At 55.7% G+C, this 13996-nt stretch overlaps 4 protein-coding genes across 4 annotated transcripts; 2 read left to right on the top strand and 2 right to left on the bottom strand.

Moving 5' to 3' along the window:
- Window positions 1–66: 66 nt before the first annotated feature.
- Window positions 67–719, bottom strand: ATEG_03782 (uncharacterized protein; the record flags this gene model as incomplete). Its single annotated transcript, XM_001212960.1, has 2 exons — window positions 67–108; window positions 165–719. 2 exons carry the CDS (start codon window positions 717–719, stop codon window positions 67–69), a joined length of 597 nt encoding a protein of 198 aa, XP_001212960.1.
- A 904-nt stretch (window positions 720–1623) lies between these two features.
- Window positions 1624–3134, top strand: ATEG_03781 (DUF2470 domain-containing protein; the record flags this gene model as incomplete). The annotated part of the gene is made up of 3 exons (XM_001212959.1): window positions 1624–2189; window positions 2348–2384; window positions 2544–3134. The coding sequence occupies 3 exons, from the start codon at window positions 1624–1626 to the stop codon at window positions 3132–3134; spliced, it is 1194 nt and encodes a 397-aa protein (XP_001212959.1).
- A 513-nt stretch (window positions 3135–3647) lies between these two features.
- Window positions 3648–4316, top strand: ATEG_03780 (40S ribosomal protein eS8; the record flags this gene model as incomplete). The annotated part of the gene is made up of 2 exons (XM_001212958.1): window positions 3648–3721; window positions 3788–4316. The coding sequence occupies 2 exons, from the start codon at window positions 3648–3650 to the stop codon at window positions 4314–4316; spliced, it is 603 nt and encodes a 200-aa protein (XP_001212958.1).
- Window positions 4317–6837: 2521 nt separating this feature from the next.
- On the bottom strand, window positions 6838–12257 carry ATEG_03779 (guanine nucleotide exchange factor DCK1; the record flags this gene model as incomplete). The annotated part of the gene is made up of 2 exons (XM_001212957.1): window positions 6838–6909; window positions 6948–12257. The coding sequence occupies 2 exons, from the start codon at window positions 12255–12257 to the stop codon at window positions 6838–6840; spliced, it is 5382 nt and encodes a 1793-aa protein (XP_001212957.1).
- Window positions 12258–13996: the final 1739 nt, after the last annotated feature.

Below are 13996 nucleotides of genomic sequence, written 5' to 3'. Positions count from 1 at the left end.
AATGTCATTAGTTGATCATGAGTCCATGGTCTGATTACTATACAGAAGAATCCACGGATGTATAACTCAGAACCAGCCTGCCAGCCCAAAACCATACCAAATCCAAAACTATAACCATCGCAGCCATGCAGTGCAGTCCCGTCATCGTAAGTTTTAGTTCCTACGAACTCAAACCAGCCCGCGTTAGCTTTGTACTCATCCCCAGGGACAGAAGATACATACAACAACCCCAGCGTAAGATCACCGTGGATCTTGGCCTTGAGCTGCACCTCGATATCCAGATTCAGATCCAGCCGCAGCCGCAGCTGCTCGTCGCGCCCGCCGTCGTCCTTCTCCTCGCCCTTGTTCCCGCCAAGCAGGCCACCCACCGCCTTGCCGGCGGTGTTGGTCACCCCGTTGACGGCGTTGCCCGCCGTGTTCTGCACGAGGTCGCCGGCCTGGTTGACGCCGCCGAGCCCGCCGAGGGGCCCGCCGTCGTCGCCGCCCAGCGGCTGGCGGCGCTGGCGGCGCTGCTGCCGTCGTGGCCGGTCCAGGGCCGTGTTGCTGTCCATCGAGTCTTGCTGGTAGGGCGGGGGCCGGGGGCGGCGTCTGTGTTGGGCCTGGGGCTGGGGCGCTTGTTCGGGTTCGGGTTGGTCCTGGTCTTGGTCGTCGTCGGAGGGTTCTTGCTTGATGGGGTCCTCTTCGTGCGGGGGGGTCTGGGCGTTTTCCTTGTCGGACATGATGAAGGAGAGAGAGAAGAGATGCCAGTCGTGAGTGCTGTGAGAGCTGATATATGCTGTTGCTGTAGACAGTCGGGGGGGTCGTGACCGTCGATCGCCTTTATAACCAGTCAGCGCGGGCGGCGAGCGCAACAGCCACACGATGGATGGGATGCGCTGCGCTGGATGTCCCGTCCAAGGCCATGCGCAGAGGGACCATGTCATAACCCAGCGCGCACGACGTCAGCGTCCCACCGTGGACACGACGGTGTAGAGCGCTGCGGGAGGGCATCCGGCAGGGTTCAGTGCGGCCGTCGTCATCGGACAGGAGGCGGCAGATGGATGGAGGGCCAGGACGGGCGCTGATTGCTGAAGATGACGTTGGGGGGGCGATGGAGCGAGGCACGATGGAGCCGGTCACCGTTTAATTGATTTAATCTAGACATGGCCAATGAGGGTGTGGTGTCGGAGAATTTGCGGCCAGTGATGGTCGCGCAAAGAGCGATGAGCGCCACTAACGTCAGCGTTAGTGTTGGTTTGTTTCTTTCTTGATCGTGATCTACTTACTTCAGATTGTACTTGTACTCCGTAACTATGTGTATCTCCATGTGTCATGGAACCATGGCTCCCGGCCACGCGGCACCCATTTCCCTCCGAGTCAACCAGACATGCGAAATGACGATGACTTCATCCTGCTGGCAGCAGCAGCAGAAACATCGTGGCGTCGTCTGACCCCCCGGCCAAGAATACAGACGTTGATCGACGACTGTCATGGCGATTCAGTCGCACGTCATACGGACCGTCGATCGACGCAGACTAAAAAAAGAAGCCTGTCTCTCGGATCGTCGCAGGCTGGCCTGAATCCCCTCATAAGATCTCTTTCTCGTGGCATTCTTTTTCTAGACCTCCCACCGAGTACACCGTGATGGCTACTGCTGAGAAACCCAAGCAACAAGAGACGCCTTCGGGCCCGCCCGACGAGCATGAAGATGAAGAATTCCACTCGGGAGGTGACGGCGAAGGTGAAGGCGAAGAAGACCAACAAAAACATGACGAAGACAACGCGCCCGTGAATGCCAATCCAGACTCTCGACGTCAACAGCAGTCGCAGTCGCAACAGCGTCAGCGCCAACCCCCCAAACAGCCACCACGCCAGGCACAGCCAGAGCCGGACGATGATTATGATGACTACGACGACTACGATGACTACTCGGACGAATACGACGACGACTATGAGGACGACTACGACGACGAGGACGACTACACGCCGCCGGGCAAGGCGATGCAGCCGTACCAGCGCGGCAGCCAGTCGCTGACCAACAACACCATCTCCAACGAGCCCATCTCCAACGGCGACTTCAAGACGGTCGACCAGAAGGGCGGCAGCAGTCTCGACGAGGAAGACGGGCTGAAGCTGAAGCTGGAGCTGAATCTGGATATCGAGGTGGAGCTGAAGGCGCGGATCCACGGTGACTTGACCTTGGCTTTGCTGTAAGTATCCCTGCTCTGGGTTGTCGATTCCCGCTCAGTGATAATAGGAATTAACGAGGGCAGTGCATGATGATCGTACAAACGAGACATGTTGGATGCATGGAGGATACAGAGGGTTCGGTATATAGTTAATGGATATGATTGACGTTCGCTTGTAGCGTGTACACATGTGGGCTGGGTTCTCCGACTACCGAGGTTCTTGGCTCTCCTATCTTTACCTCTACATCTACACCTCCATACATTACACTACTCCATCTACATCTACATCTACATACAATACTACACTTCCTACAACTCCTACACTCATAACCTGCCAAAATGTCCAAAACAACAATCATCACCCACATGAACAAGGACCACCAACGGTCCCTCTCCATGTACCTCCAAGTCTACTGCGGCGTGTCCGCCCGCGAAGCGCAATCCGCCCAGCTGGCCGACATCACCCTCGACGACCTCCTCATCGTCGCCAACAACACGCGCTACACTATCCCGCTGACCCCACCGCTGGCCAGCCTCTCCGAAGCGCGCCCCCGCGTCGTCGCCATGCACCAGCACTGTCTGCAGAAACTGGGGCTGTCGCCCGTCGTCATCACCGAGTACCGCCCGCCCCGCGGCGCGCAGTCGTTAATCTTCCTCACCTGTCTCGGGCTCATGGTCGGGTTTGCGCGCCGCGCGCATTTCGTCGAGGGGTCGTGGGTGGCCCGCACGGTGGGCGCGGAGCTGGCGCAGAAGGCGTGGACGGTGCAGCCGTGGGTGCTGTGGGGGTTGCTGGGGGCGCATGTGCTGGAAGCGATGTTGCTGGCGGCAACGCGGTTGCGGCCGTACGGGGTGGGATTGTTCAGCCGGGTGTGGTGGATGTGGATGGCGTCGACGGTGGTGGAGGGCTTTGCGGCGTTCCAGCGGATTGACCGCATGGCGAAGGAGCAGGAGAAGAAGCAGCATTAATTGGGTGCATGTATATAGCTGAGTCAGATGCATAGCATAGAAAATGCACTAGTCGTTAGTGGCGGGTTGATGGAGAGTCACGTGCACGCTAGTCCCAACGTAGTTAGCTAGGGCAACGACAAGCGAGACACACTGCGAAATTCCCCAAAGAGTCTCGCCGAACCCGACAAGCGACATCCCATTTCACCCCGACCGCCCAACGACCCTTGCCCGCTGCGTTCCCGGTGAAGGACTGCAGGATTAGAGGTGAGTGCATCTCGTCGTGATTCTTTCGATTTCGTGATCGGTCGTCGAGTCGAGTTGCCGTCGTGGATCAGATTTGTGGACTTCCGCCATAAGACTTCACGAGGAGACAAGGACGAAGGCAAGACGAAGGAAGAGGAACGAGGAAGAGAAGAACAGAGATCAATCATTCCGACAACTACGAACTGCGGCCGTCACGATCGAATCGACACGACAGACCCCAATTCACCAATTCAACCCACACAATTCTAACGTGATTAGACCGCAAACATGGGTATCTCTCGCGACTCCCGCCACAAGCGCTCGGCCACCGGTGCGAAGAGGGCCACCTACCGCAAGAAGAGGTATGCAAAGACTACGACGAATCTACGCAAACCGAAAAAAAGAAACAGTGGTTGATGATAATGCAGAGCCTTCGAGAAGGGTCGTCAGCCCTCCAACACCCGTATCGGCTCCAAGAGAATCCATCTGGTCCGCACCCGCGGTGGTAACCGCAAGTTCCGTGCCCTGCGTCTCGACTCGGGCAACTTCTCGTGGGGATCGGAGGGCATCTCGCGCAAGACCCGTGTCATCGTCGTGGCCTACCACCCGTCCAACAACGAACTGGTCCGCACCAACACCCTGACCAAGTCGGCCGTCGTCCAGATCGATGCCGCCCCCTTCCGTCAATGGTACGAGGCCCACTACGGCCAGCCCCTCGGCCGCCGTCGCCAGCAGAAGACCGAGACCACCGAGGAGAAGAAGAGCAACAGCGTCGTGAAGAAGCAGGCCGCCCGCTTCGCTGAGCACGGCAAGGTCGAGTCCGCCATTGAGAGACAGTTCGAGGCCGGCCGTCTCTACGCCGTCATCGCCTCCCGCCCCGGCCAGAGCGGTCGTGTCGATGGTTACATTCTCGAGGGTGAGGAGCTGGCTTTCTACCAGCGTGCTATTCGGAAGTAAGGGAAATAATGTTGTCATGCTATCTTATTTCCTTGTTTTAAATTAAAAAATGCAACGTTCGGATGGGCTGGAGTTTTAATTACTGTGTGTAGATGAATGGTAGTCCAATCTCACTATGACGCCACCATAACATACCCGCTCATATAAGTTTAACCCAAGCACACCACTCCCACCGCTCCATCTACCCTTTCTCAACTCACTCCTAGCTACTGCACTCTACAATAGACGGGTGAAAATGGTCAAAACACGCCTCTGCCTCCTCTCAGACACCCACACCTTCCCCCCTTCAACCGACAATGAATCCCCCTACCGCCACCCCCTCCCCAAAGCCGACATCCTCCTACACGCCGGCGACCTGACCAAGGTCGGCCGGCGCGACGAACACCTCGCCATGCTGGCCATGCTGCGCGACGCCGACGCCGAGCTCAAGATCGTCATCGCCGGCAACCACGACATCACCCTCGACCCCGACTACTACGCCTCGGTCGGCCACCTCCGCCACCGCTACCGCACCGACCATCTCGCCGGCTCGCCGACGCCGCGCCGCCGCAGCAGCGCCCGAGCCCACAAGAACAATGCTGGTGACGGGGAAGAAGCGGCCGGGGACGGGCCTCTCGAAGACCCCGCCGAAATCAGAGCCCTGTACACGGGCGAGGAGGCCCGCGGCGCAGGCATCCGCTACATGGACGAGGGCATGCGCACGTTCTTCCTGTCCAACGGCGCGCGCTGCAGCGTGTATGCGTCGCCGTATACGCCCGAGTTCTGTCGGTGGGCGTTTGCGTATGACCGGTCTGTGGACCGGTTTAATCCGCCCGAGACGTCAGCTGAAGGGACCGAGACAGGAGGGACGGACGGGTTCAATCCGGTGCCGGACTTCCCCGACGTCGATATCGTGCTCACTCATGGCCCGCCGTATGGCGTCCATGACCAGGTTGTGGGCACGCACGATAGCGTCGGGTGCGAGCATTTGTTCCGGGCGGTGCGGCGGGCGCGGCCGCGGCTGCATGTCTTTGGGCATATCCATGAGGGATACGGGGCGACGCGCTGGGAGTGGAGTACCAGCAATGAGTCGCTGATTCAGGTTGGGCGCGAGACGGCGCTGGCGGATCGGGGGGCGTATGTTGATGTTAGTGGCGATGCGGCGAATCCGCTGCGTGTGGGCGACGAGACGCTCTTTGTCAATGCGAGTGTGGTTACGGTGCAGTATGAGCCGGTGAATGCGCCGTGGATTGTGGATTTGGATCTTCCGCCAAAATAGATAGATGTAGACTTGATAGAACGCGATGAATACGGTGTAAATGCTGTTGTATTGTACTGCACCAGGACCTCCCCTTTCCGGCCATGTACGGGTATAAAACGGTCCAAACATCAAGAGCAATAATGTACATATTCCAACAAAAGAGACATTGCCATGTCGAAATCCATCAATCACTAAGAAATAGAAAGGAATGGCCTCAGGCAGAATAAACGCTGTATGCAATCAATGCCTTATCGACGCTGAAGATAAAACAAAGGGTAGTGATAGTAATGTCCAGACATTATCAGAAAAGGAAATGATAAAGAAAGAATAAGGTGAGGATATGCTCACTCCTCTCGCACGCTCATACCGTTGGCATCGCTCCGGAAATCAAGTCGGCTGCTCTTCCGGCCGATACCCTTGAGCAGACTGAACCGTTTGAGCACCGAGTCCCGCGCGCCGCCGTGGCCATTTTGCACCGGCGGACTCATGTCCGGACTGCGTAGCTCAGGGCTCCGAATTGACGCCGCACTGCTTTGCGTCACAGGCCGCGGGTAGTCTTGGATGGATGGGATTGTGGACCAGCCGGACTTGGGGCTGGTCAGCGCCGGCCGGTCCTTGTTAGAGGCGCCGTTACGCTGCGAATGTGAGCGGCTGAGGTTCTCGTGAGACTTTGTGGCGGCATCCCGCGAGCGGCTTCTCGACCGCTGCCGCTTCTGAGAATCTTCCTGCGAGTTGGTTTTCGAGATCGACAATGACGAGGCGTGCTTGTGCAGTCTTTCTCCGAAAAAGCTTCTCCTTTTCGACTGCGTGTCCCGGGACCGACTGGTCGTTCGGCTATGGATTGTAGCTGCGTCGTCGTCACGGTCTCCTGCATCGTCCGCCCCATGCGCCTCCGTTCCGTTGACCTTATCCTTCGAGGCGCTCTGGATAGTGGCAACAGAGTTGGTTGCGCCGTGGTTAGACCGCTTGAACGGATTCATGATGCTGATCCGATGGCTCACAGATTGCCGTTTGGAGTGCTTCCGGCGGAGGTTCTGTCGAGATGCACGAATCAGCTCTTCCTCTGGGCTGACAGCCCGCGGCGTCGGCTGATGTCTGCTCTCTTCCATTGAATGCGGCGAGCGTCGTTGAGTCGTCAGAGGCGTCTCTGGCATTGCGGGGGCGAGAGAAGCCAGCTCAGGCGCAAATGCCTCCTCAAAACGCCGCATCAGCTCAGCTTGCGTGGCTTGGTGTGCCGGGCGATGGAACATGGCTAATGCATGCTTGATCGCCAAGGCGTGGTCAATGAGAGCCACAGCCAAAGAATTTTTCATCGGGTCGACTGGCGTCGGGGTGTCCTCGTTCTCTTCCTCGCTGGGCACATCAGCCAGGAAACGACGGTAAAGAGCCACGCAGCTGGGAGACGAGGAGTTGAGGTCCAATAATTGATCCAGTGCCTCGGTCAGGTTCGACAGGCTGGTATCTTCACCAGACGCCGCGCGTCTCTGTAGCAACGACAACTCCTGGGTCTTGCGCCATGTCCGCTCGAGGGCCGTCTGCAGCGGTGTCAACGCGATCTCTTCCACTGCAACCACTTCGCTTCTGCGAAGGATGTTGGGGAAGGGCTCAGCAGTCGTGTAGACGACCTTCTCGACCCACTGCTCCTCAACATCCGCGCTCCGAACATGCCGTTTCAGCGTCGAAGTAAACCGGTTAGGCTCGGAGATCATCAGGTGATCCCTGACCGATGGAGGAACCTTCGAACGCTGATTGACAGGATGAGCCATCTCCCGATGAACGCTAACGGGACTGATATGCAAGAATTGGCCTTCATAGTCGTGGGCTTCCCCGGAAGAAACAATCTGTGCCGCAGGATGCTCCCGCTGCATCCGGTCAACAAAAGACGCCATGCGCTCGACAGGAGAGCACTCAAAAATGAACTCCTTGTCACGCAAGGTGGTCGGGAAACCAAGCCCCTTGTAAACGACGCGGAAAAAGCGAGGGAACTGCTTATCTTCTCTCGCGATCGTCTCGTAGATCTTGGCCATAGAGCTCTGTGCGCGCGCGAGCTTGGCAAAGTCCATGGTCGTATCTTCATATTGCTGGACAAGTTCCTTGTAGCAAACAAGCGCATGAGCCCAAGCCTTTGCGTCTTCAAAATACTGGATGATCGAGAAATACAGCGTTTCCTTTCTCTCGAACGACGTCTGCTCAGGGAATGCAGGGTTGATGAGTTCGGGGACAGTTCGCCTCGGGTCCCAGTCGTAGAGATCGGCATGGAACTGAAGTGCAAGGCCTGCCTCGGTAAAGTTGCCCGCTGCAGCTTGAACCTGCGCAAGCTCGTGGACATATCGTATGAAGATGTCCTCGCGACCCATGTCTTTCATGTATTCCATCAACCGCAGAGTGTGCAAGCTCTCGGCCATTGAGCCGCCCTGCGACGCCAGGAACAGGTCAAGCAACTCGTCTACAGTAGCAATGAGCCCTTGAACGGCACTAGACAAGTCTTCATCGAAGGAGGCGCAGCCTTCAAAGTAGTCTGACAGTTCCCCGATAAACATCTTTTGAACGACACCCTCGTTCATATCCTTGGATTTGAAGAGGTTGTCCAGGCTGGAAATGATCTCCGTCTCGATGATAGAGAGATCTTGGTTAAGTCCCCATTCACTGAGAATCATGGTCCGTAAGATCTCCACCGCAACCCGGCGCAAGCCTTCGTGCACACTGAGACAGAGCTCAATGATGGGTGACACCAAACCAGGTACATATTGCACCTGGTACCCACCCAGGCGGTTCAATCCAAAGCGTTCTCGCTCCTCGTCGGTTGCCTCCCAGCCGATGGCTTCCCAGCTGGCATGCAACAAGTCCGCACCTTGTTCGCGAACGTCGCCCGCAATCTTCCACACTGCACGCCGTTTCTGTTCGGCAAAAGTCTCCAGAGCAAGAGCATCGCTAGACACAACCTTCAGCAGGGTCATGAAGAACATTTCCCACAGTCGCGTGTCAAAACTTTCGGCATCATCAGGAGCTGGCAAGAACTTATCCATCAGAATTGTGGCAAGGAACTCGAGGCTCTTCACGGTTGCGCGGTGATTATAAACGTGGACGCTAAGCCAGCACTCTGGGTACGCCTCACAGTTCAAAATGGAGGTATGGACTTCAAACGCCTGAGTGAGGAAGGTGGAAAGCTCTATGCCCTTCAGTCGCGGGCGTTTCGGGTTGGGTATCGCTGCAGTTGCAGCCATAATCGCAGACAGCTCGACGAGGGCCTCGTCAAACTTCTGAGAGGTCTTGGATGACTTCACCTGGAAGGGGAAAGACTTGCTAAAGAGCAAAGAGAGGTAGCTAGTTTCCTCGACCCCGTCAGGAATGATCGAGTAGTAAGACGCGACGATCTTCGGCATGAACCCATAAAGCTGTGGATCCGGCTCCTTCAGGAGCTCCGCAACAATCGCGCTGTTCAACCGGACTTGGTCCCGATACAAGTCAGACACCGCACCGGTTGCTCCCCAATACGGTGCCAACCACCCAATGCAACTAGAAACCAAACTCTGTCTCTCCGAGCCAGAGCTGAATATCTTCAGGCGCGTGTAGTGCTGGATGAGTACCAACTTGTACAGTATCAGCATACCCGTGACATCCTTACACGAGTCCATAAAGCTGAGGGCAATCATGATTATTTCGTCTTTCGGGAGCACTTTGGAGAGCTCGGGTAGCCAAGTGTGAAAGTGTTGGACCACAAGAGTCTTGCTTCCAATCATCGCGGGTGAGTTGTTCTTCATAAGAGCCTCCAGCGATTTGAATATCGTGTGCAGGTCCCGGTTGAAGGTCGACTGAATCCGAGTAATCCCAATATTCTCCTCCTTTTCCTTTTGCTGTTGTCTGGCATTGATGATGAATTTAAGGACATGTCGTCCCACCTTGAACGTGGCACGCAGATTGCGCGACTGCTCTGGATCAGAAGAGCTCTGGAGAAGACGGAGATAGCTGCGGATAAGGCACGGCGTCGCAAACGGAAAGTTGAACTGATTTTCGGTGTAATGGTCCACGAGAGGGCCAAGATTGAATCGTCGGTCATGTACAATGCCCAAGACTGTCACCAGATCGCGGAAGATCAGATCCTCGTACTCGTCATTTCCAGCATTTTCCACCAAGATCCCGAATAGGGCATCAAAAACGCTGCTCAACTGCTTCACAATCTCGATTTCGGGAACAAACAGAACTCGCTTCAGCGTATCCAGCACCTCAGTTCCAGGGCGTTCTTTCCAATTCAGAAGGCTCAAAATCACCTGATCCTGAGAGTACTCCGTACTGCACAGATGTGTTTCCAGGCGCAGAGTAGCCAAGGGGCCTGTGATCGCCTCGTCTTTGGCAGACTCATTCTTGCCCAATGAGCTCCATGGGAGAGAAAGATACGCACCCTTTCCGTTCTCAATGCTCGAAGTGCATTTGTCGTAAGCATGTAGCAGTAGAGAATGGGGTCCATCCCGCATAAATGCCTGGTTGTCCCACAGGGGCATCCAAGCAAGCGCAAAAGGAAACTCAGGGGCATCCGCGATACTCATGATCAAGTGAGATCCCGGGATTTGTTCAGTCGGAATGTTAAGCCGAATGGTCTGGTTCCATGGGGCGCCTCGTTCAGCTATCGTCGTCCGCCATGCCGTGTGGGGCGTGTTGTTGGAAGAGGGAAAGACACATCTGTCAATGCGGGCTCCGGATGATGCCCGCACCTCGAGAGTCAGTTGTAGATTACGGAGCGGGGTTGTCACAGGCACGGGAACCTGTCCGGCTTGTGGGTGGGAAAGGAGAGCCTCTGGAGGAAAAATGGCCTGGGAGATCGTCACATAGATATCGGACCGGGGCTTCGTCGGCGCTTGCGAGAAGCCAATTCGCCGGGTCTGGGTGACATTGTGCATGATCGTAGGATTTTTCCGGACCAGGGTGTCCGCATCAGGGCAGACAAAAGGGTATAGGTGGAGATGGAGTCGTGCAGCACGTGGCGATCTCGTGTATTTTCCAGTAGAGCTGGGGAGGAGGGTGCGAATCAGTCCGTCGAAACCATCAAGAGGTACGTCTGCCTCGTCAGGGTCGGTCGAGGGCGTCCAAATGTTGATCACTTGTTCGGCATCTTTGTCTTGACGAAGGATCTGAGACACCTCCAAAAGACCAATTCCGATGGTGCGGATCTGAGGCGTTTCCTTCACGGATTGGGCATTAGCCCGTTCCTTGGTGCTGCTTGTGCTCTCCGCAGACTGAGGAGGAGCAGCACTATTTTCTCTGATCGGCTCTGCACTTTGAATCCCGCGGGACTTGGACGACCACATCATACTTCGGCGAGTCTTCAGACTCCCTTTAACCGACGGGCCGACTACCGGTTGCGTTTTCGAGGCGGAGGACCCTTCGCGAGAGATAGATGTCCTTGGTTGAGATGAGGCATTGGGAGCTGACGTGCTCTCCGGTGCTCGGACGGCAACGACGAGATACAGCTTAGGGCCACCAGCCGAGCCATCGCCTATATCCGTGCCGCACAGCTCTGTGAACAGCGTCTTCAGCTTGCTGCTTTGCCCCATGGACGCGAATCGTTCAGGCGACGGGATATCCAAGAGGTACGTTTCCGACAAGGCTTTGAGAACGCCGGTCTCCGATTGAGAACACAGATGGACAGCGAGCGTTACCGGGCCGGGCGCGTTGCCTGACACGGCATTGACTTCAAGAAGCATATGGTGGAGCGCAGCAGTATCCGCCTGGGTCGTTGGGCTGGTGTCCAGCATGCTCATCTCCGACTGCAGCTTGGCCAATTGGACCGCAGAGTCGTCGCCGGTCAACAGACGACCACGCTGCTGAGGATCCCGGACAATGACCTCCCCACCCAGCATTTTGTTGCCGCGAACCAGCTTCCAGACGACCTCGTTTCGCAACACCTCCTTCTCCTGCGATGTGAGCACGTTGTACAGCAGCTGTCGTCGGGCAAAGTCCAAGGATTGGACGATGTGAGACATCTCCTCCACAATGTTATACTGCCGACCGAGTAGGAGCTGATGCAGGTTCGTAGAATGCCATTCCCGCAAACACGAGGCGATTTCGTCTACCAGCGGCTCGGACGAAGTAGGGGTCTCATCCCCAATCTTCAGCATAGGAACCGGGGCGGCGGGCTTGGGCGCATTGGGATCGCGAGGGGTCACGGTGACAGGAGTATGCGGCATGGAAACGGATCTCCAGGCACCGAAAGGCGAGCGTGGGCTTCCTTGATCATCCTCGTCTGACTTTTGGATGAAGATCTGCGAGGGTTTTCCTTTCTTCGCGATCACAACATCGGACACCTCGCCGTTGGTGTAATCATCCTGCGAGGACGCCAGACTGCTTCGCACATCCACCTCCAGATCACCACCACCGTCTACATGAGGTAGACTCGAACGGTCTCCATTTGTCAGGGTCTTCTGCGCGTCCGAGTCGCCAAGAACCTCCCGAATCTCGACGCAATTGCGCGGAAAGATCCCGGAGAAGACTCGCGCCTCGAGGGTCTGGCCCTTGGTGCTGGTCAACCCTGCCAACAGGGATGGCGGCGCAACGAGATAACCCCGACACCATTCGCCATTTGCGCCGCCTTGTTCAATGATGTAGAGTTCGTCGCCGAGTTCGAGGGGTAAATCGTCGGGACTGGAGGGTTGGAAGGGATAGATGGCGACGGCGAAGGCGATTCGAGACAGCGGCCGCCAGGGCATCTCTGCGATGGAGGGGGGCTGACGAGAGCGCACCCCGCAGCGGTCGTGTCAAGGGCCGTCCGAGGAATGGAGGAGCGCGGGGTGGAGGGGAATCAAGTGGAATTCGCTCCTAAGGGGGAGGTGAAGTTAAAGGAGGGAGGAATGTGAGCGATACCGCAACGGTCTGGCTGGACGGCGATCGGATGAGCGATTGTCTTGAATTGAGATATCACTGAGTCGAGGCGTGACGTTTTAAAAGGGGGGTTGAGACCACTAAAAGGGCATCCTGAAATCCACTTTGTTAGTCGGAGACTCAGTACAGCCAGACCGGTATGGTATGGAAGAATGATCGGGAGAAAAAGACGAGGTTAGGCGAAAAAGCCGGGAGGAAGTATTATTGATTGCAACGATGACTGCCACCCACGGTGTTGTAGTAAGGGAGGACTTAGTCACCGCAGAAACGAAGCGCGTTGCCTGCCTGTCTGTCTTGTCTTCTTTTTCTTCTTTCGGACAGATGTCGATTTCTTCCATTATTCTGCCACCCCCCTAGCAGCAGTGAATGGGATTGAATTGTGGAGCTCAACCACGGATTGATCTCCTTGGCGGGAACTTGTGGAGAATGGGCAGAGGGGGGGATCAATTCATGGGCTTACCGAGAAGAAAACGAGCGACTGGGGCGAAGGAGCCCCGGATGGATGAAGGGAACGAGAATGGAGGGGGGGAGAAAGGAAGAAGATGGAGAGGAGGAAGAAAGAAGGCGAGACGATGGTTGAGGGGTGGGAAGAAAAGAGACGATCTTGGGTTCCTTTAGGGGACTCGACCAGACACCACCTCGTACTTAGTACTAGTGGGATCCCCACCGGGTGGTCTTTGCTTTCGCGGGTGATTTTGATCGTTGTTCGAGAAGAATGCCGATTCAATTAAGTAGAGACCCCCGAATCATCCTCGGTGAGTGGTAGTGACATGAACTCGCATGGTCAATAGACTATCTAGGTAGTACCCTATACATGCCTCTTATACTTGGTGTATATCCCCTTTATACTCCCATGTAAACTCCCACGTCCAATGCTACCACACCGTTCCCTTTCGTCACCTATAATTCCAACATCTATAGAAGACTGGTCGAGATCTATGCTCTCAGAACAACCAGATTCCGATCACAAAACAATCCCAATGTCTTCGGGACTACTGACGGGGGCATCCAGGAGGAAGATGGGTCGACCGCACGTTACTGCAAGATGGCGGTTTGCGTTTTCCGGGACCCTTGTTGACTCCAAAAGCAACAAAAAGAAGACACTTGACCTGTCAATTTCCCCAGAAGATAAGAAGAAAAGAATTAATACTACCGGCAGAAAGAAGTGAAGAAAGAACACGTATTAGTCATCCGTTGCCCCTGAACCTCGGATCGGCGGGCGGCGATGATTGGCTCCCTCTGGTTCTATTCAGGCCCTAACGGAACCATGGTTCACCCATCTCACTCTACCGACGTTCTTCATTAATCGCTAAATAATAATAAATAGATAATACAAGATCTCTGCCCTGCTTGCCTTCCGGCTTCCAATGGCACGAGATATATATACTCATCAAACACAGACATCTTCGATCATGGGTAACAGGTCACATTAAGGCCACATTCAAATGGAAAAGATAAACAACCGGCATGCAATGTCCAACCCAGCGCCCCAATTCTATCAGAAACGAGACCCATGACGCACACGGACGAGGAAGAGTGAAAGAAGCGGACAGAGAAAAGAAAAGCT

This window comes from Aspergillus terreus, genomic scaffold (assembly GCF_000149615.1).
Source record: "Aspergillus terreus NIH2624 scaffold_5 genomic scaffold, whole genome shotgun sequence".
Lineage (NCBI taxonomy): Eukaryota > Fungi > Ascomycota > Eurotiomycetes > Eurotiales > Aspergillaceae > Aspergillus > Aspergillus terreus.
This window is presented reverse-complemented; position numbering and strand designations above follow the sequence as displayed.